General features: G+C 47.7%; 1 protein-coding gene across 1 annotated transcript in view; it reads left to right on the forward strand.

Annotated features, from left to right (window-relative positions):
• cercam (cerebral endothelial cell adhesion molecule) overlaps positions 1 to 25808 on the forward strand; it is a 79648-nt gene extending 53840 nt beyond the window's left edge. The window contains exons 12-13 of the mRNA XM_068012248.1: positions 14563 to 14813; positions 20521 to 25808. Coding sequence (XP_067868349.1) covers positions 14563 to 14803 — 241 coding nt within the window. The 3' untranslated portion in view covers positions 14804 to 14813; positions 20521 to 25808. The remainder of the gene's footprint in view (positions 1 to 14562; positions 14814 to 20520) is intronic.
• The last annotated feature ends 443 nt before the right edge of the window (positions 25809 to 26251 follow it).

Here is a 26251-nt window from a genome sequence, read left to right on the forward strand (position 1 = left end):
AGGCTCGAGGGGCTGAATGGCCTACTCCTGCTCCTATTTCCTGTGTTCCTAAACATAGAAAAATATCCCATGAAATATCGCCAGGAAGGTCAGACCCAAAGAGGGCTTAGGCGAGGTGGCAGAATGAAGGATTGAAGAGATAGATTTTGAGGAAGCTTTTAGAGGGTGAGGTAAGAGCTAGCAAGCTGGAGAGAGTTCCAGAGAGAATGTATTGTGATGGCAGAAAGCTCTGCCCTTGATCGAGTGGAAGAAGAAAGGGGTGCACAGCAGACCAAATTGCGGCAGGGGCTGGGTTGGGGGAGTTGTATTGGGTCACTGATTCGGAAGAGGTTGTGGAGGTAAGGTGGGGCAAGTCCATTGAATGATTTGTAAAAGGATGAGGCATTTGAAAGCATTGTGAAGAAGTTGGAGTTTGTGTAGGCTGGAACTTAGAGGGCCAGAATATCAAGCCCAGAAGTGACACATGTGTTGATGAGGATTTTCGTGATGTTGGAGTGAATGATATTATGGAACAGAAAATTGGTGACATTGATGATGAACTGTGGACTTGAAGGCACAACTGAAGGTCAAGCAAATTATTGAGGCTTTGGGTTCACTCTGAGTGGAATTGAATTGGGGATTAAAGTGCAATCTTACTGGTGGGAGCCAAACAGAATTGCCAGTGAATGAGCTGAAGAGTATTCTGGCCCATTGATGTCAGACAGGAGCTGTAGAGTTGAAGGTGATGTTGGTGAGCTAAAGTTGGATATCCAAGGAATTTTCCTCATGATTGTTCAGAGGTCTGTGGTTGGGAGAACTATCAATCATGGCCTCAGATTCCCCACAGTTAGAAGCTACTTTGATCTGTAAGTGAAAAGAAGATGACAACATGAGTATTGCACTGAAGTTGGGGTAGAGTCTTTTGTTACAGCAGTTGGATCCATCAGGTTATTTGAGGGGGAAAGGTCATCAAATTATGGGTGTAGTTAGTCAGAACTTTGAAGAGAGATGGGAGGAGTGAGAGAGCAGGGTGTTCAATAGGAGAAAATGCTAGAGGAGATGAGAAAAACAGTAATGTATGGTATTTTACTGAACTTTGGGGTTGGCCACAAGGACTGGAATGATCTCACTCCAGTTTCCTGCAATGCCCTAAATCTGTGAGCTGTTCAGTAAGACAGCAGAAGGCCAGAGAGATATGTAGACGGAAAGGAATTTGAACTAATCAGTCATTGCTGCTAGCATTTGTCAAAACGTCTGGGAAGCTGATGTCAGTATTGAACTGATGCAGTAAATTACAGGTTGTTGTTGAAGTGCAGGAATTCAGCAGAAGGAAAATCCCTCGAGCCTTCTTGCGGTAAGCATGTTTCGTGTCCTAGTAGAAAAGTTCCTCTGCTGGTCAAGTCCTGACCTTTCGGCTCGTCTCTAAGGGCTGTGGCCAAGATCGCAAACTGTCGCAGGTGAAGCCATGGGTCTGAAAGTCATCACCAAGATGTTTATAGTGTAAAACCTCTGGACAACAACTTGGACATTTCCTTGCTACCTTGAGAATGGTCCCACCTTGTTATACTCTCCTTGTATTCCACCAATACTGACACTGGCTCGGCAGTATGATGGACCTGCTGGTGTTTCAGGAATTCCCTCAGCGTGGACCAACATGCCATTGAAACAACTTCACCTGTATGGGATTTACACATGCCCATTTACTTCACACTTCCTGCCTCATATGCGGCCTGTAGTGGCCAGGGTGGAAGTTCAGCACACCTGCCAACAGGCCAGAATGGCAGCCCCAGTCTCACCATTTATGCTAGCTACCTCAGCAACTTGGGCTCCAGAGGCAGAGAACATGTTCCATGCCTAGGCAAGCATGTCCACTGATCCATTTATACTGTAGCATTTTGCTTCCTCTAGCATGTAGCCTTCTATGTATCAGTTGTGGCTCAGTGAGTAGCTGTCTTGCCTCTGAGTCAGATGGTTGTGGGTTCAAGTCCTGTTTGTTCAGGGTGACACTCTAGTGTAGTACTGAAGGAGTGCTGCATTATTGCAGGTGCCATCTTTCAGATGGGACATTAAAGCAAGGCTGCACCTGCCCTTCCAGGTAGATATAGAAGATCCTGTGGGATTATTAGTAGAAGTGCAGAGGAATTCTCCCCCATGTCCCGGACAACATTTATCTCTCAACCAACATCACTTAAAAACAACAGTCTGGTCATTTGTTTCACTGCTGTTCTCCTTCTCTGCTGTATCATTCTATGAATGCATTTTAATTTGTTCACAAAATAAATGCAAACCAAACAAAAACACAACGATTTTCTCGAAGACACAGACAACAAACCTATTGACATTTAAAGTGTTTTTTTGTGTGAAAATGTATTGTTAAAGGCTGATTTTCAGCAGATTGTGTCACAACAACTTGTATTTATATAGTGTCTTTAATAAAATGTCCCAAAGCACTTTACAGGAGTGTTATAAAACAAAATTTCACACCGAGCCATATAATGTGATATTGGGGCAGATGGCCAAAAGCTTGGTCAAAGAGCTAAGTTTTTAGGAGTGCCTTCAAGGAGGGAAAAGAGGTGGAGAGGTTTTGGGAGGGAATTCCAGAGCTTAGACCCTTGGCAGCTGAAGGCACGGCTTCCAATGGTGGAGCAATTAAAATCAGGGATACACAAGAAGCCAGAATTAGAGGAGCACAGAAATCTCAGAAGGTTGTGCTGTTATTGTGAGGAGAAATAGCATGTGCGTCTTCGGCAAAGTTTTCTCTCAATACTTATTCATGAAGAAGGCTGCTTTCAGTACAATGATTTCTGCTGTAAAGGCATCCCCTGATGAGGTAATGCCCTCTGTAAATATGTTGATCATGCACCGGTGCCTTGTCTGAAAACAGCAAACCCTGCATAAAGTTGCCAAGACTTCTCTCTCACGGGATGTTCGGAGATCAGCCTTGAAATAGTTAGTCTGTTAGCACACTCAAGCCACCTGCAGTAGACCAGCAAGATTTTTGTTACCTCCCCCGGGGAAGGCAGAAGACAAACAGGCGGTTGGCCAAGTGGCTTAATCTTTGTTCATAAAAATGACTTCTTGGCTCCAGAGGAACCTTTTGTAAATAATCCATCTCTGTAGCTCTTGGAGTATGTATAGTGCACTGACTGCTGAGCAGTTTCACATGAAAATGACTTTACCCGCTGGCTGCCTTGGAAGCAGGATTTCATCTTAGCACCTGTTTTAGTTCATCATTGCACCTAACACTGGCTGCACAGTTGGCAGGGGCAGAGAGGTACCTGTATACACGGCCAATCTGCCTGTTGGATGGGGCTTTTCTGGCACTGTTGTGAGCTGGGGCATCACTCTGAATTGTACCAAGTTAATCTGCCATTCACTTCTGCCAACCTTGACTGATGCCATACTCTCCATTACCTGGAAACACTTGATGGGGCAGTGTAGAGGGAGTTTTATTCTGTAGCCAGCTCAGGGGACACAATGCCTGAGAGGACCTAATATTGCTACAGGAGCAAGAGGTGCAAAACATTCCATTTCCAGCACTGACATCCTTTAGATTGATCAGTACAAAAGTTGCATCTTACTGCATTGCCTGTGGAGTGGCTCACAGTAAATCAGATGATAGTTTATTGGAGTTTAGCACCCTGTACTGCACAATGTATTATTTTGCTAAGCTGCCACTGTGCCCTCTTAGTCTAATTGTTGTTCAGCAAACATAGTCTGAGGGTTTAATTCCTGTTTGACCAGGGGACTGTGCAAACTGTTAGCTGATTATCAGCTTCAACTTCAGGTTGGTTGCACCTTTCCTTTTTTTTTGAAAGATTGTTTTGCATCTGTAGGAAAAGGTGATATCCAAGCACAGCCCCCTCATCATTCCTCGCTATTTCCCCTCTCCCTCATCTCCATCCTGCCTCCCTTCCAGAATCGCCTATCCTCTCCTCCACTATTTCCTTTCCCCTTTGCTTTGTTACCTTACCACTCTCCTATCCCCCTCCCTCCCCCCTTTCATCCTCTTGTTCCCCTTCTCCTCTCCACTCATTCCCCATCTCCTGTCCTCTCGTTTCCCTCTCTCCCGTCCACTCGTTTCCACCTCTGTCATCCTCTTGTTTCCCCCTCTGCCATCCTCTCGTTTCCCTTTCTCCCGTCCTCTCGTTTCCCCCTCTGCCGTCCTTTCGTTTCCCCCTCTGCCGTCCTCTCGTTTCCCCCTCTGCCGTCCTCTCGTTTCCCCCTCTGCCGTCCTCTCGTTTCCCCCTCTGCCGTCCTCTCGTTTCCCCCTCTGCCGTCCTCTCGTTTCCCCCTCTGCCGTCCTCTCGTTTCCCCCTCTGCCGTCCTCTCGTTTCCCCCTCTGCCGTCCTCTCGTTTCCCCCTCTGCCGTCCTCTCGTTTCCCCCTCTGCCGTCCTCTCGTTTCCCCCTCTGCCGTCCTCTCGTTTCCCCCTCTGCCGTCCTCTCGTTTCCCCCTCTGCCGTCCTCTCGTTTCCCCCTCTGCCGTCCTCTCGTTTCCCCCTCTGCCGTCCTCTCGTTTCCCCCTCTGCCGTCCTCTCGTTTCCCCCTCTGCCGTCCTCTCGTTTCCCCCTCTGCCGTCCTCTCGTTTCCCCCTCTGCCGTCCTCTCGTTTCCCCCTCTGCCGTCCTCTCGTTTCCCCCTCTGCCGTCCTCTCGTTTCCCCCTCTGCCGTCCTCTCGTTTCCCCCTCTGCCGTCCTCTCGTTTCCCCCTCTGCCGTCCTCTCGTTTCCCCCTCTGCCGTCCTCTCGTTTCCCCCTCTGCCGTCCTCTCGTTTCCCCCTCTGCCGTCCTCTCGTTTCCCCCTCTGCCGTCCTCTCGTTTCCCCCTCTGCCGTCCTCTCGTTTCCCCCTCTGCCGTCCTCTCGTTTCCCCCTCTGCCGTCCTCTCGTTTCCCCCTCTGCCGTCCTCTCGTTTCCCCCTCTGCCGTCCTCTCGTTTCCCCCTCTGCCGTCCTCTCGTTTCCCCCTCTGCCGTCCTCTCGTTTCCCCCTCTGCCGTCCTCTCGTTTCCCCCTCTGCCGTCCTCTCGTTTCCCCCTCTGCCGTCCTCTCGTTTCCCCCTCTGCCGTCCTCTCGTTTCCCCCTCTGCCGTCCTCTCGTTTCCCCCTCTGCCGTCCTCTCGTTTCCCCCTCTGCCGTCCTCTCGTTTCCCCCTCTGCCGTCCTCTCGTTTCCCCCTCTGCCGTCCTCTCGTTTCCCCCTCTGCCGTCCTCTCGTTTCCCCCTCTGCCGTCCTCTCGTTTCCCCCTCTGCCGTCCTCTCGTTTCCCCCTCTGCCGTCCTCTCGTTTCCCCCTCTGCCGTCCTCTCGTTTCCCCCTCTGCCGTCCTCTCGTTTCCCCCTCTGCCGTCCTCTCGTTTCCCCCTCTGCCGTCCTCTCGTTTCCCCCTCTGCCGTCCTCTCGTTTCCCCCTCTGCCGTCCTCTCGTTTCCCCCTCTGCCGTCCTCTCGTTTCCCCCTCTGCCGTCCTCTCGTTTCCCCCTCTGCCGTCCTCTCGTTTCCCCCTCTGCCGTCCTCTCGTTTCCCCCTCTGCCGTCCTCTCGTTTCCCCCTCTGCCGTCCTCTCGTTTCCCCCTCTGCCGTCCTCTCGTTTCCCCCTCTGCCGTCCTCTCGTTTCCCCCTCTGCCGTCCTCTCGTTTCCCCCTCTGCCGTCCTCTCGTTTCCCCCTCTGCCGTCCTCTCGTTTCCCCCTCTGCCGTCCTCTCGTTTCCCCCTCTGCCGTCCTCTCGTTTCCCCCTCTGCCGTCCTCTCGTTTCCCCCTCTGCCGTCCTCTCGTTTCCCCCTCTGCCGTCCTCTCGTTTCCCCCTCTGCCGTCCTCTCGTTTCCCCCTCTGCCGTCCTCTCGTTTCCCCCTCTGCCGTCCTCTCGTTTCCCCCTCTGCCGTCCTCTCGTTTCCCCCTCTGCCGTCCTCTCGTTTCCCCCTCTGCCGTCCTCTCGTTTCCCCCTCTGCCGTCCTCTCGTTTCCCCCTCTGCCGTCCTCTCGTTTCCCCCTCTGCCGTCCTCTCGTTTCCCCCTCTGCCGTCCTCTCGTTTCCCCCTCTGCCGTCCTCTCGTTTCCCCCTCTGCCGTCCTCTCGTTTCCCCCTCTGCCGTCCTCTCGTTTCCCCCTCTGCCGTCCTCTCGTTTCCCCCTCTGCCGTCCTCTCGTTTCCCCCTCTGCCGTCCTCTCGTTTCCCCCTCTGCCGTCCTCTCGTTTCCCCCTCTGCCGTCCTCTCGTTTCCCCCTCTGCCGTCCTCTCGTTTCCCCCTCTGCCGTCCTCTCGTTTCCCCCTCTGCCGTCCTCTCGTTTCCCCCTCTGCCGTCCTCTCGTTTCCCCCTCTGCCGTCCTCTCGTTTCCCCCTCTCCCGTCCTCTCGTTTCCCCCTCTCCCGTCCTCTCGTTTCCCCCTCTTCCGTCCTCTCCTTTCCCCCTCTGCCACATTTCCCCCTCTGCCATCCTCTCGTTTCCCTCTCTCCCGTCCTCTCCTTTCCCTCTCTCCCGTCCTCTCCTTTCCCTCTCTCCCGTCCTCTCCTTTCCCTCTCTCCCGTCCTCTCCTTTCCCTCTCTCCCGTCCTCTCCTTTCCCTCTCTCCCGTCCTCTCCTTTCCCTCTCTCCCGTCCTCTCCTTTCCCTCTCTCCCGTCCTCTCCTTTCCCTCTCTCCCGTCCTCTCATTTCCCTCTCTCCCGTCCTCTCCTTTCCCTCTCTCCCGTCCTCTCCTTTCCCTCTCTCCCGTCCTCTCCTTTCCCTCTCTCCCGTCCTCTCCTTTCCCTCTCTCCCGTCCTCTCCTTTCCCTCTCTCCCGTCCTCTCCTTTCCCCCTCTCCCGTCCTCTCGTTTCCCCCTCTCCCGTCCTCTCGTTTCCCCCTCTCTTCCGTCCTCTCGTTTCCCCCTCTCTTCCGTCCTCTCGTTTCCCCCTCTCTTCCGTCCTCTCGTTTCCCCCTCTCCCATCCTCTCGTTTCCTCCTTTCCTGTCTCTGCCCTCCCCCTCTTCCTGTCTACTCATTCCCCTCTCTTGCTGTGACTCAGTTGGTAGCACTCTTGCTTCTGAGTCAGAAGGTTCTGTGTTTAAACCCCACTCCAGAACTTAAGTACAAAAATCAAGGCTGATAGTACTGACAGAATGCTGTATTGCTCGAGGTGCCATCTTTCAGTTGAGGCATTAAACTGAGGTGTTCTTCGGTGGATGTAAAAGATCCCATGGCACTATTTTGAAGAAGAGCAGAGAGTTATCCCCAGTGTCCTGGTCAATATTTATCCCTCAATCAACATCACTAAAACAGATTATCTGGTCATTATCCCATTGCTGTTTGTGGATCTTGCTGTGTGCAAATTGGCTGCCATGTTTCCTACATTACAACATGTCAAAAGTACTTAATTGGCTGTAAAGCGCTTAGTGACATCCAGTGGTTATGAAAGATGGTAGATAAATGAAAGCCTTTCTTTCTTCAGACACCTACCCTTCTTCATCCACTTCCCTCCTGCATCCCATCACCCTTCTTCCCCTCATCCCCTTCGCTACTCCTCTCCCTTCCCTTCCCCATCACTTAACCGTCATCTTCCCCTCATAAAAAACCATGCTTGCTGTTGGTTGTTCACAGGCAATCAGCTAGTCTGTTACAAAAACATTTGCTGAATCAGCACCATGGCTGAAATTGAGTTGGATCTTATTACTGTAACTCATTGGAGAAAGAAAAATCAATTATTTTTCAGCTCACTGAGGTGTGACAAACTGTCCTGATTCCTCTATATCTTTTTTTTAAAAAATGCAAATTTAGCTCATCAAGCTGAGGGATGTCAGCCTGGAAAATGGAATATATCCCTATGTCAGGCATCCAAGTCCCGATTTTAACCTCATGCTGGAATTAGGGGCACAATCTGATCAAGAAAATATTCCCTGGTCCATCCAGCCTGTTCCACACAATTGTTGACACCTTGTGTATGACCGTGTAAACTGGCGGGTCCGAGACTGAGGGGAGCATTGGCCAACTCGGAGTTAAAATCGCACTGGCGTTGGACCGTGACGTCGGCTCAGCAGTTAGACCCTGCTTGTCTGGGGTGGGCGGCTGTCCCGAAGCCAGTAAATCGCCAGTTAAAATTGGTATGCAGCGTAAACTGTTGGCAGTGTGAGAAGGACCCAAACTTGACTTTTAACCCCCAGTTCCTCCTGGGAGGATCGGGGTTCCTCCCTGCTCCCATTGAGCAGCTGGGCTAAAATCGGGCCTCGGGTGTTAGCGTTAAGTGCTCACAGGTCATGAATAGCACAGCCAGCTCAAAGTAAAAAGCCCCTGTACTCCACTCCAGCAGTGTTCCTCAGCCCACAGAAGAGGAGCCACAACTACACTAATGTGAAACTTGCCACGTTAACAGATCTTCCAGCATGCCAGAGACTGACTGCCAATTTGTTACAGATTAGAGGCAGGTTTGTGCTGTGGGCCTCAAAGCTCTTGCAGGCTTTGAGAGACCTTCATTCCGCCAGTCCACGCTGCACTTGACCTCAAGTCCTCAAGAAGTGAGGGACATTGTGGTTATGCTCTACTGCACCACCCGATCTACCTCCTATCCTGATTTTAATAGTGCCATTTGGGAAGTAGGTTAAAGGTTATTACAATGAGGTCCTCTTAAAATGACCCAACACATTCACCAAGTAAATGTGCTGTGCTGTCGGAGGAATGGAGGGATAGTCAGTGGAAGGTTAAGTGGGCTTCTCTCATCCAACATCTGGGGGCTGATTGTGACAAGATCTGGGAGCCAAGGAGAGTCCACAGGAGGAAATGGAGAGAAAAGTGATGACAAGCTCAATTGCTTTCTCAGCACGACACTATTGTGAACGTGGCCGTAATCATATTTATTCAGTGTTTTTTTCAGGAACATCACAGATAACAGGCTTGACATTTTTGATCAGCACAGAAAGAGCAAAAGCTTTCTGTGAAGTGTACACGAAGTGAAGGTTGACGGTAACTCACGCTGGTTTACAAAACAATAGGCAGGGCAGCAAATGTGGCCTTTCTGGAAGAATGGGCAGGAAAATTTATTTGAATTGTCACAGCTGTGAATCATGATGGGCTCCCCTGCCCTTGCCCCCTCCACCAATGTCAATTATCATCAACCTGCCAAACAAGAACAAAGTGGTTTCCAGATTTTTCCACCTGGTTGACACACGCTACGAACTTTTCTCTAAGGTCAGGATTTCGCTAAGTAACGTCAACTATACTTGTGACAATTAATGATTCTCTTGACAGCCAATACATAAGTGGCGGATATCTTGGTAAGATGAAGCACACGAGAAATGAAAGATGTTTTGGCTGCGCTTCAGGTGTAAAAAGAGCTTGGTAACTTTTTTTTTCCACAAATACACTCTGAACTGTAACTGTAGATATGACCAGATGTGATTCCCTCATCGTGAAGTCAGTTCCAGCATTCCAGTGGCATGGTGATATCGATTTACAATGTGCTGCAAGATTTTGAACTGTAGATGATGTCTCTATCTCCTCCCTTTGCTCCTCAGTTGGAGCATTCCCCAATCTCAGGTCACACCCCCAAGTTTCCTGAGATTCTTACTTGCAAAACGAATTATCCTTGGGATGTGGACCACACAGACACGTCCACATTTATTGCCCCATCTCTAGTTGGGAAGGAAGCCACCTTCCTGAACCACTGCGGTCATTGTGGCAATGGTGCTTTCATGATGCCATTAGGGAGAGATTTCCAGGATATTGATCCTGAAAACAGTTGAAGGAATGGTGTAATGGATGTCCCATGTCAGGGATACTGTGCAACTTGGAGGTGATGGTGTTCCCATTGCATTTCTACTCTTGCTGTTTTTGGTGGTGGTAGTTGCACTGTAGGGAGATGCAATCGGAGAGACCTTGGTCTCCATTGAGAGTTCTCCAGTGGCTTGCTGAGTACGGGCACCGAGCTAGATAGCCCAGGATGGTCCCTTGTACCTGCTAGATCAGCTGATCTCAATTAAAGTAGGTGCCAGGATTAGTTTCCATGCTACTGCATTAGAGAGGAGAATAATTGGGAAGGACCTGTGATGCTGCTTACAGTTGAACAGCCTGGCGGCCATCATGGTCTCGATCCACACAAGAAGAGTGGGCTTTTGGGCAACAGCTTACATTTATGGAGTTACCTTTAATGTAGAATAATGCCCCAAGGTGATTCAGAGGCAAGAGACCCGAGAGTTGCTGGCACCCATGGCACAGCCCCTCAATGGGAGCCATTGCCTTGAAGAGGCTAGAAGAATCTACAGCGTGAAATGAAGTCTAACCAAACCTAAGAAGATGGGCAGCTGAAGCAGCTAAGAAACTCAATGTTTGGCTTGATCTCAGAATCCTCATTTTAAGCAATTGGAAATGGTATAAATCATGTGACCAAACACAAGTAGGTGAATACTCAACTCGATCCAGATGGAGAGAGTTTAATTATTTATCTCCGTTTTAATTCAGTTGTCTAATTCCACCTATGCTAAAGCAAGTCGTGCAGCAAATGCCAGTTTTCATGCCCCATTACCACACGCTGGTGACACCCCCTGGTGTTTAACATGCCAAGAGTTCCACTCAACTCACTCTGCTGCACAAATCGGCAGGAACTCGAGACAGATGATCACTTCCAGACTGTTTTATGAATCACATTTTCTCTTATTGAGTTTTTCTTGGCAAGGAATTCAAATGACAGCTTTTCTTATTTAAAAAAAAAATACCAGAGGCTCAGAAAGTTGTTCCTTTTCATTCTGAACACACCGTCAATATGCCTGCAACTGTCAGGATGGCACGGGACAGTAACGTTCTTTAAATGAAGCTGGGAGGGGAAGAAGAATTATAACGAGGCTCTGGTGGATGAAAAGAAGACAGTTAAGGGGAGATTCTCCAGACTAGGCCTGTCTGCTCTTTGATCTGTGCTAATCTGCTCTGTTTGGCCTGGCATTGATTCCACCTCCTGACAAGCTAATTGAGCAGAATCCACAATATTGCAGGATGCATAGGATTCAGTGTCTGATTCCACACTCCTGCTTTCTGTCCGTAACCCTGTAAGTTCCTCATCCTCAAGTGCCTGTCTAACCCCCCCCCCCCCCCCCCACTTTTAAAATACCCTTATAAATTCCTGTATGTACTGTAATGGAAAGGGCTGATATAAAGTTATCCTGCTGTAATTTCATCTCTCCTGCCAATGGTGGCACTTCAGTACCTCCGTTTGTGTTTCCCAGCTCCTTCATCTGTAATGTACAGCAATCTTATCAAAAATCTTACATTTGCAAGCTCTGGTCCAATTATCTGCCAATCACCAAGCCCTAATGACCACACTTGGCCTTGCCTCTCCATGTGTAACGCTGCAACAAGTCGATTAGTCAACTAAGAGTGGCCACTTGAGTGAGGTACCGGAGAGAGACCACTATGGAGCCAGGCTGACCACTGACCCCTTTCCTCCACCACCACAGCATTGGTCAACACCTTCAGGGGACGTTGAGCAGAAAATTGGGAGGTGAATAGTTTCAGTCAGGGGGAGAGGGCGGGAAATTGGACCTCACACACAAACTGTGCGTCGTGAGAGAAGAAACTTCTGATGACGTGTCACTGATCTGAAACGTTAACTCTGCTTCTCTTTCCACAGATGCTGCCAGACTTGCTGAGTATTTCCAGCATTTCGTGTTTGTATTTCAGATTTTCAGCATCTGCAGTATTTTGCTTTTAATTTAATTAAGACATTTCTTGTGTTCATCTTCCAACCAAGGTTCCATCACATGATAAACTGCCTCAGTTTTACAGAATGACATTTAACAAAATAATTACATAGGAAGCTTGAACTTGAAATCATCCAACCACCAGTGCAAGTAAATAACATACAGAACATCAGTTAGAATGGTGGCGTAGTGGTAAGGTCACTGGGCTAGTAATCAGAGGCCCAGGCTAATGTCCTGGGGACATGGGTTCAGATCCTACCATGGCAGCTGGTGGAATTTAAATCCAATTAATTAATAAAAATAGTTTAGTTAAATTGGGAATTGAAAGCTACCAGTCTTAGTAATGGTGCCATGAAACTATCATTAAAAACCTTATTTGATCTGACTTACATGTGACTCCAGACCCACAGCAATGTGGTTGACTCTGAATGGCCTAGCAAACCACTCAATCACCTTCTCAAGGGCAATTGGGGATGGGCAACAAATGCTGGCCTTGCCATTGCTACCCACATCCCATGAAAGAGTCTCATAGCTTATTCCTTGCAGTAAACATAAATTATAGCTCTCAGCGAGGAATACAAACTAACACTTGGATGTGGATCAGTGAAAATGATATGGGAGAGTGCTTGGCTTTTATACAGCAATAGATCTTCTTCCTGGAACAGAGTGATGTAATGCCTCACAACTAACTCCCTTGCTTGGTTCTGCTAGTGTGCAGACTGAAGCTGTGTGCCGACTCCTTCAAAAGAAAAGACTGGAACATTCTGCTTTTGTGTTATTGTTGGACGTGAAGTAGAATTGTGACACTAGTTGGTTATCAAAACACAGAAACATAATGATTATTTGAGTATTTAATGTTCTTGAGTTCAATACTGTGGCTCAGTTGATAAATTCACTGTTGTGCTACTTCAGACAGATAGGCTCCTATTTCCAGATTGCTGAGTGAGGTTAACTCAGCAGGTGTCCCAGAGTGCTTTACAGCTAGTGAATTGCAGTTCCTGTTGTAGTGTTGGGACCTATAGCAGTTTAGGGGCAATGTTGCAGTGTTGGGACACTGATGTAGCACTGGATTGCTGTAGCAGTGTTGGGTCATTGTTACATTGTTGGGACATTGTTGCATTGTTGGGCGCTGATGCAGCGGTGTTGGGTCGCTGTTGCAGTGTTGGGACGATGGAGCAGTGTTGGATCACTGCAGCAGTGTTGCGACACTGATGTAGCATTGGGTTGTTGCAGCAGTGTTGGGTCATTATTGCAGTGTTGGGACGATGCAGCAGTGTTGGGTCATTATTGCAGTGTTGGGACGATGCAGCAGTGTTGGGTCATTATTGCAGTGTTGGGACGATGTAGCAGTGTTGCGACACTGCAGCAGTGTTGCGACGCTGCAGCAGTGTTGGGACGCTGATGCAGTGTTGGGACACTGATGTAGCATTGGGCTGCTGTTGCAGTGTTGGGACGATGCAGCAACGTTGGGTCATTATTGCAGCGTTGGGTCGATGCTGCAGTGTTGGGTCGATGCTGCAGTGTTGGGTCGATGTTGCAGTGTTGGGTCACTGTTGCAGTGTTGGGACACTGTAGCATTGTTGGGTCGAGGCAGCAGAGTTGGGTCGTTATTGTAGTGTTGGGACAATGTTGCAGTGTTGCGATGCCAATGTAGTGTTGGGACACTGATGAAGCATTGGGTTGCTGTAGCAGTGTTGGGTCACTGTTACATTGTTGGGTCACTGTTACATTGTTGGGACACTGTAGCATTGTTGGGTGCTGTTGCAACGTTGGATCACTGTTGCAGTGTTGGGTCATTATTGCAGTGTTGGGTCGCTGTTGCAGTATTGGGTCGATGCAGCCGAGTTGGGTCATTATTGCAGTGTTGGGACAATGTTGCAGTGTTGCGATGCCGATGTGGTGTTGGGACACTGATGTAGCATTGGGTCGCTGTTGCATTGTTGGGTCGCTGTTGCATTGTTGGGTCGCTGTTGCATTGTTGGGTCGCTGTTGCATTGTTGGGTCGCTGTTGCATTGTTGGATCGCTGTTGCAGTGTTGGGTCGCTGTTGCGATGTTGGGATGATGCAGCAGTGTTGGGTTGCTGTTGCAGTGTTGGGACGATGTAGCAGTGTTGGATCGCTGCAGCAGTGTTGCGACGCTGATGCATTGTTGGGACACTGATGTAGCGTTGGGTTGCTGTAATAGTGTTGTGGCGCCATTGTAGTGTTGGGTCGCTGCAGCAGTGTTGGGTCATTGTTGCAGTATTGGGATAATGCTGCAGTGTTGGGTTGATATTACAGTGTCGGGTCGCTGTTGGGTCGCTGTTGCGCTGTTGGGTCACTGTTGCAGTGTTGGGATACCGTTGCAATGTAGGACACTATTGTAATGAAATGGAGGCATTAAAAGTTCGTATCAGCACTCTTGGGCTGGAGGGTGGGATGTAAAACTCAGCCACAGTTCTTACACCTGATGATTGGACCATTGACTTGTATGTATTCAAGCCTGTGTGTGTGTTGGGAGAGGGGGGTTGGTGGTGTCTGAGGATGGGATTGGGCTGAACTGAGAGCTCTCCCGAACCTCCTCGATGAAATGACGTACTGACAATAATCGGACTGGGGTCTCTCGCATCTGCCATTGCCCGGCTGCGGTTTTCTAGCTACGTGAGCAAACGAAAATACTGTCCTATTCGGAAGCGGGAGACTCCTTCCCCCTGCCATGATTTTAGGAGAGGAAGGGAGAAAAATAGGGAGGATAGAATCACATAGGACAGGAGGAGGCCATTCGGCCCCCTCTGCCCGTGCCAGCTCTTTGAAAGAGCTATCCTATTAGTCCCACTCCTGTGCTCTTTCTTTTGCAGGTAGCTATCCAATAGTCTTTTGAAAGTTATTCTTGAATCTCTTTCAGGCAGCATATTCCAGATCACAATATACCTGGATGTATCTCAATTGTAATATATTTTTTCTCGTACAGTGAAGAATATAAGAAAGTTTACCCCAAACGAGACCTGAAGGCATTTTCAGTCCGCCCGCTGCTGGTGTATCCCACTCACTACACTGGAGATCCTGAATGGCTCAGTGACACCGAAACCTCCACCATCTGGGATGATGACTCGATGAAGACAGACTGGAGCGGCTCTCAAAAAACACTGAAGGGATCTCAGACGGGAGCCTCGCATCAGTCCATCGGGTCTGCCACAAGGGATGAATTCTAATTCTCAACAGGTATAATTGTAATTGTGTATGAACATTGAAACGCCTTACCCAAGCCCCCACCACCACCCCTGCCTTGCTGAGATTAAATTAATTTGTCCCAATGGTTCAGTCAGTAAAAGTGCTACCCAACGTGGAGCAGCGCCATTCAGACCAGGAAAAGTCTTTATAGCATCTATAACATAGTAAAGATTTCCCAAGACGCTTCACAGAAGCAATTATCCAACAGAATTTGACACCGAGCCACAAAAGGAGATGTTAGGGCAGGTGACCAGAAGCTTGGTCAAAGAGATAGGTTTTAAAGAGCGTCTTAAAAGAATAGTGAGAGTTAGGGAGGCAGAGAGGTTCAAGGTGAGAATCCTAGAGTTTAGAGCTCAGGCAGCTAAAAACATGGCTGCCAATGGTGGAGCGAAGAAAATTAAGGATGCTCATAAGGCCAGAATTAGAGAAGCGCATCTCCTACCCTGTGTTCTTATATCTACCAAGCCCTCTGCCATGACTGGTGATGTCACAGCGAGGGAGATATGACATCACAGCGAGCGAGATGTGACCTCACAGTGAGGGACCAGTGACATCACAGCGAGCGAGATGCGACCTCACAGTGATTGACAGGCAGCGCCAGTTCAGGGGATGGAGCCACAAACTTGTGGTCTTGGCCCAGCAGCATTTACTGAACGGCTGAAGTTGGATTTTTAGCCCTGGAGATTTGTAAAGTTTTCTTTTATTGAGTGTTTTATGAGTCTGGTTAAAGAGTCATGAGGTGGTGGGAAGTATAGGCTTGGTGTAAGGAAAGCTGAAGTACTACGTATGTATACGGAGATGTGGATATCACAGGGGCAGGAATGGATGTTGGATGTTCCGGGGTTTAGATGTTTCAAAAGGAATAGGGAGGGAGGTAAAAGAGGTGGGGGAGTGGCATTGCTAATCAGGGATAGTATCACAGCTGCAGAAAGGGAGGTCGTCGAGGAGGGTTTGTCTACTGAGTCATTATGGGTGGAAGTCAGAAACAGGAAAGGAGCAGTCACTTTATTGGGAGTTTTCTATAGACCCCCCAATAGCAACAGAGACACGGAGGAACAGATTGGGAGGCACATTTTGGAAAGGTGCAGAAGTAACAGGGTTGTTGTCATGGGTGACTTCAACTTCCCTAATATTGATTGGAACCTCCTTAGTGCAAATAGTTTGGATGGAGCAGTTTTTGTCAGGTGTGTCCAGGAAGGTTTCCTGACTCAATATGTAGATAGGCCGACTAGAGGGGAGGCTATGTTGGATTTGGTGCTTGGCAACGAACCAGGCCAGGTGGCAGATCTCTCGGTGGGAGAGCATTTCGGTGATAGTGATCACAACTCCCTGACCTTTACTATAGTCATGGAGAGGGATAGGAGCAGACGGGATTGGAAAATATTTAATTGGGGGAGGGGAAATTACAATGCTATTAGGCAGGAACTGGGGAGCATAAATTGGGAACAGATGTTCTCAGGGAAATGTACGACAGAAATGTGGAGGTTGTTTAGGGAGCACTTGCTGCGACTGCTGGATAGGTTTGTCCCGATGAGGCAGGGAAGGGATGGTAGGGTGAAGGAACCTTGGATGACAAGAGATGTGGAACAGCTAGTCAAGAGGAAGAAGGAAGCTTACTTAAGGTTGAGGAAGCAAGGATCAGACAGGGCTCTAGAGGGTTAGAAGGTAGCCAGGAAGGAACTGAAGAATGGATTTAGGAGAGCTAGAAGGGGACATGAAAAAGTCTTGGCGGGTAGGATTAAGGAAAATCCCAAGGCGTTCGACACTTATGTGAGGAACAAGAGGATGGCCAGAGTGAGGGTAGGGCCGATCAGGGATAGTGGAGGGAACTTGTGCCTGGAGTCGGAGGAGGTAGGGGAGGTCCGAAATGAATACTTTGTTTCAGTATTCACTAGTGAGAGGGACCTGGTCGTTTGTGAGGACAGCGTGGAACAGGCTGATATGCTCGAACAGGTTGAAGTTAAGAGGGAGGATGTGCTGGAAATTTTGAATGGTATGAGGACAGATAAGTCCCCGGGGCCAGATGGGATATACCCAAAGATATTACGGGAAGCGAGGGAAGAGATTGCTGCGCGTTTGGCGATGATCTTTGCGTCTTCACTGTCCACTGGAGTAGTACCGGATGATTGGAGGGTGGCAAATGTTGTTCCCTTGTTCAAGAAAGGGAATAGGGATAACCCTGGGAATTATAGACCAGTCAGTCTTACGTCGGTAGTGGGCAAATTATTGGGGAGGATTCTGAGAGACAGGATTTATGATTATTTGGAAAAGCATGGTTTGATTAGAGACAGTCAGCATGGCTTTGTGAGGGGCAGGTCATGCCTCACAAGCCTTATTGAATTCTTTGAAGATGTGACAAAACACATTGATGAAGGAAGAGCAGTGGATGTGGTGTATATGGATTTTAGCAAGGCGTTTGATAAGGTTCCCCATGGTAGGCTCATTCAGAAAGTGAGGAGGCATGGGATTCAGGGAAAGTTGGCTGTCTGGATACAAAATTGGCTGGCCCATCGAAGTCAGAGGGTGGTAGTAGATGGAAAGTATTCAGCATGGAGCTCAGTGACCAGTGGTGTTCCACAAGGATCTGTTCTGGGACCTCTGCTCTTTGTGATTTTTATAAATGACTTGGATGAGGAAGTGGAAGGCTGGGTTAGCAAGTTTGCCGATGACACGAAGGTTGCTGGAGTGGTGGATAGTGTGGAAGGCTGTTGTAGGTTGCAACGGGACATTGACAGGATGCAGAGCTGGGCTGAGAAGTGGCAGATGGAGTTCAACCTGGAAAAGTGTGAAGTGATTCATTTTGGAAGGTCGAATTTGAATGCGGAATACAGGCTTAAAGACAGGATTCTTGGTAGTGTGGAGGAACAGAGGGATCTTGGGGTCCATGTCCATAGATTGCTCAAAGTTGCCACCCAAGTTGATAGGGTTGTTAAGAAGGCGTATGGTGTGTTGGCTTTCATTAACGGGGAGATTGAGTTTAAGAGCCGCGAGGTTATGCTGCAGCTCTATAAGGCCCTGGTTCGACCACACTTGGAATATTATGTTCAGTTCTGGTCGCCTCATTATAGGAAGGATGTGGAAGCTTTAGAGAGGGTGCAGAGGAGATTTACCAGGATGCTGCCTGGACTGGAGGGCATGTCCTACGAAGAAAGATTGAGGTAGCTAGGGCTTTTCTCATTGGAGCGAAGAAGCATGAGAGGTGACTTGATAGAGGGGTACAAGATGATGAGAGGCATAGATAGAGTGGATAGTCAGAGACTTTTTCCCAGGGTGGAAAGGGCTATCACCAGGGGGCATAATTTTAAGGTGATTGGAGGAAGGTTTCGGGGAGATGTCAGAGGTAGGTTCTTTACACAGAGAGTGGTGGGTGCGTGGAATGCACTGCCAGCGGTGGTAGTAGAAGCAGATACATTAGGGGCATTTAAGCGTCTCTTGGATAGGTACATGGATGATAGTAGAATGAAGCGTAGGTAGTTAGTTTGATCTTAGAGTAGGTTAAAGGTTCAGCACAACATCGTGGGCTGAAGGGCCTGTACTGTGTTGTACTGTTCTATGTTCTATACTATGTGAATACAGAACAGTGAATACATTGCAGTTATGCATCTAACTCCACAGGGTAGTGGATACTATGCATTAATATCATAGATGCAGAAACAGCTGTTTTACAATGTGCGACGTGTGGTCACATACTTAAAAGGACTACAAGTTCCCAGAGACAATGTCCCAGGGACCCCTTGACCTAATTTAGTATCGGCCACAGAGAGGCAATCATTTCAGCAAATGCTCTTATTACTACGCAGCAACATAAATAATAGGGCCAGTTTTAACCCTGCCCGCCTGGCAGTTAAAATTGCTGGTAGATATTACCCACCACGGTTCCGCTGTATTCCCACGGGTTCTGATTTTAGCCCCTTTAGTCTTCACACCCAGACTGTGAGGGCCCTCCCAAGACCTTCTCTGCCCCTGACCATCTACCTGACAGTGGCGGTAACTGTTCCTCCTGCCATTCATCATTCAGCTTCCCGACCTGTGCCCAGACGGAATTCCCACTGCCCACCGGGCTGGAGAATGAAAATCCCAGTCTCGCACTGCCACCAAGGTCAGGACAGTTCCCCTTCTTCCTCAGCCCCTGTCCAGAGTTAAAATCAGGGCCATTGGTGTCAAGACATCAATCGACACAGTTAACATGCCAAGATTTGCTAACTTCTGTCGACACCCTACCGCCCCCCCCCCTCCACCTGCCCTCCTTAGGGTTTAAGGAATACCAGTTTGAAAACCTGTGCCCTACAGATGTGCAGCATCACCACTGGCATTGCCAACCTGGCAAAGTGTGTGTTTTGTTGCTTTGTGGCACATGAGCTCAAGTGTTTGTCGTCATTTTGAAAGTGTATTTATAAAGCCAAATTAAATGAACTGTTCCTGTAAATACGCAGATCTGTATCTATTCTCAGAAAGTCAGTTGCAGAGCTGTATTATTTTGAACCATAATGAGGGTGTTCCAGCTGTAATCAGTGAGGTTGACAGGCCTGCCTTATTCCAGCACGCTTTGCAGACAGCCTGATGGCCTGTTTTCCAAAGAAGCTCCAAACTCGGAGCCCAGTTCTTTCCATCATCCCAAGCTCTCTGAGAACATGCATGCAAACACCCTGCAGTCTCTGGGTGTACAGGTGAGAAATGCAAAACAGAAAAATACATGCATTGACTGCCTACTGGGTAAAGCCACACAAACCTATGGCTGTTAGTGGGTCATGGCTCAATGGATCGTGCTCTCATTTCTGCGTCAAAAGGTTGTGGGTTCAAAACCCACTCTTGGAGCACAAAAGAGTTGGCTGATACTCTAGCGGTGCACTGAGGGAATGCTGCACTATTGTAGGAGCTGTCTTTCAGGTGAGCTGTTAAAGCGAGAGCCCAGTCTGCCTTATCTGGTAGACACAAAAGATCTCATGTCACTATTCAAAAAAGAGCAGGGGAGTTCTCCCTGGTGTCCAGGCCAGTATTTATTCCTCAACTTGCATTACTAAACAGATTATCTGATCATTAGTGCATTGCTAGTTGTGGGAGCTTGCTGTGTGCAAATAATATTACAATGTAGTCACTGTTGTCATATAGGGAACACAGCAGCCAGTTTACACACAGCAAGCTGAGACACAGTCTTCCACTTCTAATCACTCTCCCGTTGGGAAGTATGGGCGTGCAGATACTGGAGGAGGACAGAATTGGGTTTGCGTGGGATTCTCCTCTTCCTCTCCTACCCCATCCCCCCAACCCTTCTGCACCATCTTCCCTCAACCGTATAAATGCCCAGCCTATCTACACTCCATATATACACTGTCACAAAAAAGCAGTCGTTGCTTGCTCAATTAATAATTTTAAATCAAGATCGATGGATTTTTTGCTCGACAAGAGGATTAAAGGAATTGCAGCCAAGCCAGGTGGATGGGGTTAAGATAAAGATCAGCCATGATCTAATTGAACGGTGGGACAGACTTGAGGGGCTGAATGGCCTCCTCCTCTTCCCATGTTCCCTATATAGAGTATGGTCAGTTGGGCGAGATACCTAAGGGCAGCCTGCATCTCTAGAACGGTATCCCAGCAAAAGTTAGAAGCGAGGGGTGGCGGGGGATGCAAAACCTGTTATACAAAACAGGAACAGATCTTCTGTCTTTAATTTTACAAAAAACTAATTTTACTTTCCCAGTTTTCAGAAAGTGAACTTTCTGCAGAAGATTTGGATGGACAGAACTGTCGAACCTTGAATGAAGATTGACCGGCTGCCATGTTGTGAACTTTAATTGAAGCTCATCTGTCAGACAAAGGCCACACAGCTATAGAGATGAACCTGGACGACGAGTAAAATTGTTCGTACCCTTGTCCACACTTTACATGTGTGAAACATGAAAGGTTACCCAGCACCAAAAAGGCACAAGAGGCACAATCCTTACAATGTAATATTGAATTATACACAGGAAGGGACGACTCAACTTATGAGAAAAGGAAAAACATATTGTGTGTCTAGATAGTTCCATCAAGTCCTTTGAACCACACAAGCCAAATTTCTGACCTTCCCTCACCACCACCCATTCCCTAACCCACCAAAGTCTCATAGTTTAGAACTGTAGGAAAAAGAATGACTGCTTTTTTTAATTCTTTCATGGGATGTGGGCATCGCTGGCAAGGCCAGCATTTATTGCCCATCCCTAATTGCCCTTGAGAAGGTAGTGGTGAGCTGCCTTCTTGAACCGCTGCAGTCCATGTGGTGCAGGTACAGCCATAGTGCTGTTAGGAAGGGAGTTCCAGGATTTTGACCCAGCGACACTGAAGGAGTGGTGATATATTTCTAAGTCAGGATGGTGTGTGACTTGGAGGGGAACTTGCAGGTAGTGGTGTTCCCATGCATCTGCTGTCCTTGTCCTTCTAGCTGGAAGAGGTCGTGGGTTTAGAAGGTGCTGTCGAAGGAGGTGTAGTGAGTTGCTGCAGTGCATCTTGTATATGGTACACACTGTTGCCACTGTACATTGGTGGTGAGGGAGTGAATGTTTAAGGTGGTGAATGGGGTGCCGATCAAGCGGGCTGCTTTGTCCTGGATGGTGTCGAACTTCCTGAATGTTGTTGGAGCTGCACCCATCCATGGAAGTGGAGAGTATTCCATCACACTCCTGACTTGTGCCTTGTAGATGGTGGACAGGCTTTGGGGAGTCAGGAGGTGGGTTACTCGCTGCAGAATTCCCAGCCTCTGACCTGCTCTTGTAGCCACAGTGTTTAGGTGGATGAGCTTGAACAAGACTTCCTGCAGGATCTCCCGTTAGTACTGTGTCTTCCCCCACCCCCTCCCCCACCCCCTCAGTCCCCTGCTGCACTGAGAGGTTATCTCCACCAGGTAGTTTATGCAGAGAGAAAGCTACAGTTATAGTACTCGGGTTGAGGAGATGAGACTGGATGCCAGGAAAAGTGGGGAAGATATGTGCTAAAAGTCAAGTATAGCATGATGGGCTGAATAGCCTCTTGTTGTGCAGTATCATTGTATGATTTTATGAAATTGAGCAATACACCTACTAAAAATCTTGGGCAATGAGTGACACAAACTGGCACCATTCGCGAAAGGTGCTGATAGATATTGGAGACCAGTTCCCCTGAATAAATGTGTCCACACTCCATCATCCCCGATAACCTTGGGCGTACAGCTACCTCCTGCTAAGGTAGCAAGCTATACGGACTAGAGGTTTGATTGCTAGTCTGTGTTGAGTTAGCTGATCCTAGCTGGGTTGGTGAGGGTGGCAGTGCTATACTTGGCTTGAGTGGAATCCCTGGGCTAAAGGGGAGAAAAAGATACCAGCCTCTGCTCCTGATTGGAGATCCAGCAATCCCTGTCTGGAAGTAGGGGAGGTGGGATTGGAGCCAGGTCCCCCATGTTAAATATCCTGCGGCATTTACTTTTATTTTTATTTCCAAAATATACTTTATTCATAAAAATCTGTAAAAAAAAATACATTATCAGTTTCAAACAGCGCCAAGTCAAAAATTACAAACTGTGCAAAGGTGATCAGTTTCCTTCAATACAATCCTGAGTTGCCTCACAACCCTTCCATTTCATTTGCCGTGCCATATACATTTTTACATTTTACTGCACACAAAATTTTTCCGATACAGTTCGAGGGGTTTCCCATGGATCCAGCCCCTCAGTTCAGCTTGATGGGGGGACCTTACACTGTGGTCTTTCCCCATTGAGCCTTTGCTGCGGCTGCCCCAAGTTTTAGTGCGTCCCTCAGCACGTCGTCCTGGACCTTGGAATGTGCCAGTCTGCAACATTCGGTCATGGACAACTCTTTGCGCTGGAAGACCAGCAAGTTTCAGGTAGACCAAAGGGCGTCTTTCACCGAATTGATAGTCCTCCAGCAGCAGTTGATGTTTATCTCGGTGTGCGTCCCTGGGAACAACCCAGAGAGCACAGACTCCTGTGTTACAGAGCTGCTTGGGATGAACCTCGACAAAAACCACTGCATCTCTTTCCCACAGCATTTACTGTTCAATCTCTTGCATGGAGGGTGTGAAATTGGTGTACATCAGCAGTGCAAAGCAGGCTCATAACCAGTAACCCACTTTACACTGAACCTGACTTTCTGTCCATTGGCTTTAATGGTCCATGGTCTAGATATCAGCAGCTTTGTGCTACCCATAGCCCAGCAGTAGTCTTGCTTTCTGTCCAGGTAATTAAAGTGGAAGGAAAAATGGGATTAATTCCAAACACATACTAAATTTAGATTGGCACCAATTACCTCTTATTAAATATGTTCAGTGTCCTGGGGGTGGGGTATGAGCAGCTCAAAATGGTGAGTTTGGAGTGTTTGTTTTAAAAAAAACTCTCCTACCTTACATTTATAGAAATAAAAGGAAACATTTTACTGAACAAGTAAAGACCTATCACCTACAAAGAGCTTGATCTTTCCAACAGAGCCTTCCAGATCCTCACATTTTTATCCCCTGGCCATCTCCTGTTCTAAATCCAATTATTTTTGTTAAAATTAAATGTTCTTTTCTCTCCACTTGTTAAATCCCTGGGTTTAAATTGTGGAGTTCTAAGGCTGGAAAAACTTGGGGTTTGTTTGCCATAGAGAGAGGTATCTTATACAGTTGCATATAATAAGGAGTGGTATTAGAATTAGAACATTACAGCGCAATACAGGCCCTTCGGCCCTCGATGTTGCGCCAACCTGTGAAACCATCTGACCTACACTATTCCATTTTCATCCATATGTCTATCCAATGACCACTTAAATGCCCTTAAAGTTGGCAAATCTACTACTGCTGCAGGCAGGGCGTTCCACGCCCTTACTACTCTCTGAGTAAAGAAACTACCTCTCACATCTGTCCTATATCTATCACCCCTCAACTTGAAGCTATGTCCCCTCGTGTTTGCCATCACCATCCGAGGAAAAAGACGTTCACTATCCACCCTATCTAACCCTCTGATTATCTTATATGTCTCTATTACGTCACCTCTCCTCCTCCTTCTCTCCAACGAAAGCAACCTCAAGTCCCTCAGCCTTTCCTCGTAAGACCTTCCCTCCATACCAGGCAACATCCTAGTAAATCTCCTCTGCACCCTTTCCATAGCTTCCACATCCTTCCTATAATGCGGTGACCAGAACTGCACGCAATACTCCAGGTGCGGTCTCACCAGAGTTTTGTACAGCTGCAGCATGACCTCGTGGCTCCGAAACTCGATCCCCCTACTAATAAAAGCTAACACACCATATGCCTTCTTAACAGCCCTATTAACCTGGGTAGCAACCTTCAGGGATTTATGCACCTGGACACCAAGATCTCTCTGTTCATCTACACTACCAAGAATCTTCCCATTAGCCCAGTACTCTGCATTCCTGTTACTCCTTCCAAAGTGAATCTCCTCGCACTTTTCCGCATTAAACTCCATTTGCCATCTCTCAGCCCAGCTCTGCAGCCTATCTATGTCCCTCTGTACCCTACAACATCCTTCGGCACTATCCACAACTCCACCGACCTTAGTGTCATCTGCAAATTTACTAACCCACCCTTCTACACCCTCTTCCAGGTCATTTATAAAAATGACAAACAGCAGTGGCCCCAAAACAGATCCTTGCGGTACACCACTAGTAACTAAACTCCAGGATGAACATTTGCCATCAACCACCACCCTCTGTCTTCTTTCAGCTAGCCAATTTCTGATCCAAAGCTCTAAATCACCTTCAACCCCATACTTCCGTATTTTCTGCAATAGCCTACCGTGGGGAACCTTATCAAACGCCTTACTGAAATCCATATACACCACATCCACTGCTTTACCCTCATCCACCTGTTTGGTCACCTTCTCGAAAAACTCAATAAGGTTTGTGAGGCACGACCTACCCGTCCCAAAACCGTGCTGACTATCTCTAATGAACTTATTCTTTTCAAGATGATTATAAATCCTGTCTCATAACCTTTTCCAACATTTTACCCACAACCGAAGTAAGGCTCACAGGTCTATAATTACCAGGGCTGTCTCTACTCCCCTTCTTGAACAAGGGGACAACATTTGCTATCCTCCAGTCTTCCGGCACTATTCCTGTCGACAATGACGACATAAAGATCAAGGGCAAAGGCTCTGCAATCTCCTCCCTAGCTTCCCAGAGAATCCTAGGGTAAATCCCATCTGGCCCAGGGGACTTATCTATTTTCACACTTTCCAAAATTGATAACACCTCCTCCTTGTATAGAAAGGGTAAAATCAGAAACGTTAGTTTAAGCTAAACTCTGACAGTAAAACAAAGCGGGGGTGGAGACGGTGCAGCTTCAAGCTAACAAAGACAAATTCAGGACTGATGTTGGGAAGCTCATCATACAAAGTGGAAAAACTCACGGAATGGACTCTGGGAAGTGACGAACAAAACCCTGGAATCATTTAAGGAACGGCTGGGATGCTGTGATGGGGGCAGGGGAGATGCAGGGAAGAGGGCCTATAGAGCCCCTCTGGCTGAGTGAACTAGAATGGTCCCAAAATGGCTTTCCTCGTCTGTATCTATCTTGTGACTTGTGTTCTCGGTTCCAACTGTGCCTTTTGGAGCTGGAATTATCGGGTAAATGTTTTTTCTGCTCCTGTGTTCCCTGGTACAGAGTCTTCATCACCAGGAGCACACATCGGAAAATGGTCTGGGGGAATCATTGATATTTCCATCAATAAATCAGAAAATCATCATCTGCGAACCGTGCTCGCTGGAGGGCAAGAACTCTGCACCGAGAGCAGAGAGGCAGAAATGCTACCCTTCTGTTCAAAGTATATAAGGGGAGGTTCAGAGATGCTGTTTTATGGAGATGTTGGTGCACTCAGTTTTGTCGTGGAGTTGCATATCTCTGTGTTTATTGAATTTCTTCATAAACATGTGAAAATGTCTGACTCACATGTGGAGCATTTCTTCGGGATTGGGTTTGTGTCGTATTATGGAGTGATACTTTCTTCACACTTTTCACTGTTCAGCTGGTCTGAGTTTAAAAAAAAATTCTTGTGAATTAAATATTGCTGTGTGTTTTTTCCCCCCTTCTTCACCCCTTCCTCCTGTCCCTTGGGTAAAGATGCATTTTAGTCTCAAAGCTAATTAAGTCAAGTACCTGAGGAATTTTATTGATGGCTGACTTGGTATTTATATTCCTGGTATGGTACTGAGCCATATAGACCAAGAACAACAACTTGCATTTATAGAGTGCCTTTACCAAAGTAAAATGTCCCAAGAAGCTTTACAGGAGCGTTATCAGACACAAAACTGATACCAAGCCAAGGCAGACATTAGGACAGGTGACCGAAAACTTGGTCAAAGAGGCAAAAAGAAAATAAATATTTGCATTTATATTCGCATCTTCCAAAACCTCTGAAAGCAATACATGAAAGAAAATGGTGGAACATATTATAAGGTTAATGC

The sequence above is a fragment of the Heterodontus francisci genome, chromosome 32 (assembly GCF_036365525.1).
Source record: "Heterodontus francisci isolate sHetFra1 chromosome 32, sHetFra1.hap1, whole genome shotgun sequence".
Lineage (NCBI taxonomy): Eukaryota > Metazoa > Chordata > Chondrichthyes > Heterodontiformes > Heterodontidae > Heterodontus > Heterodontus francisci.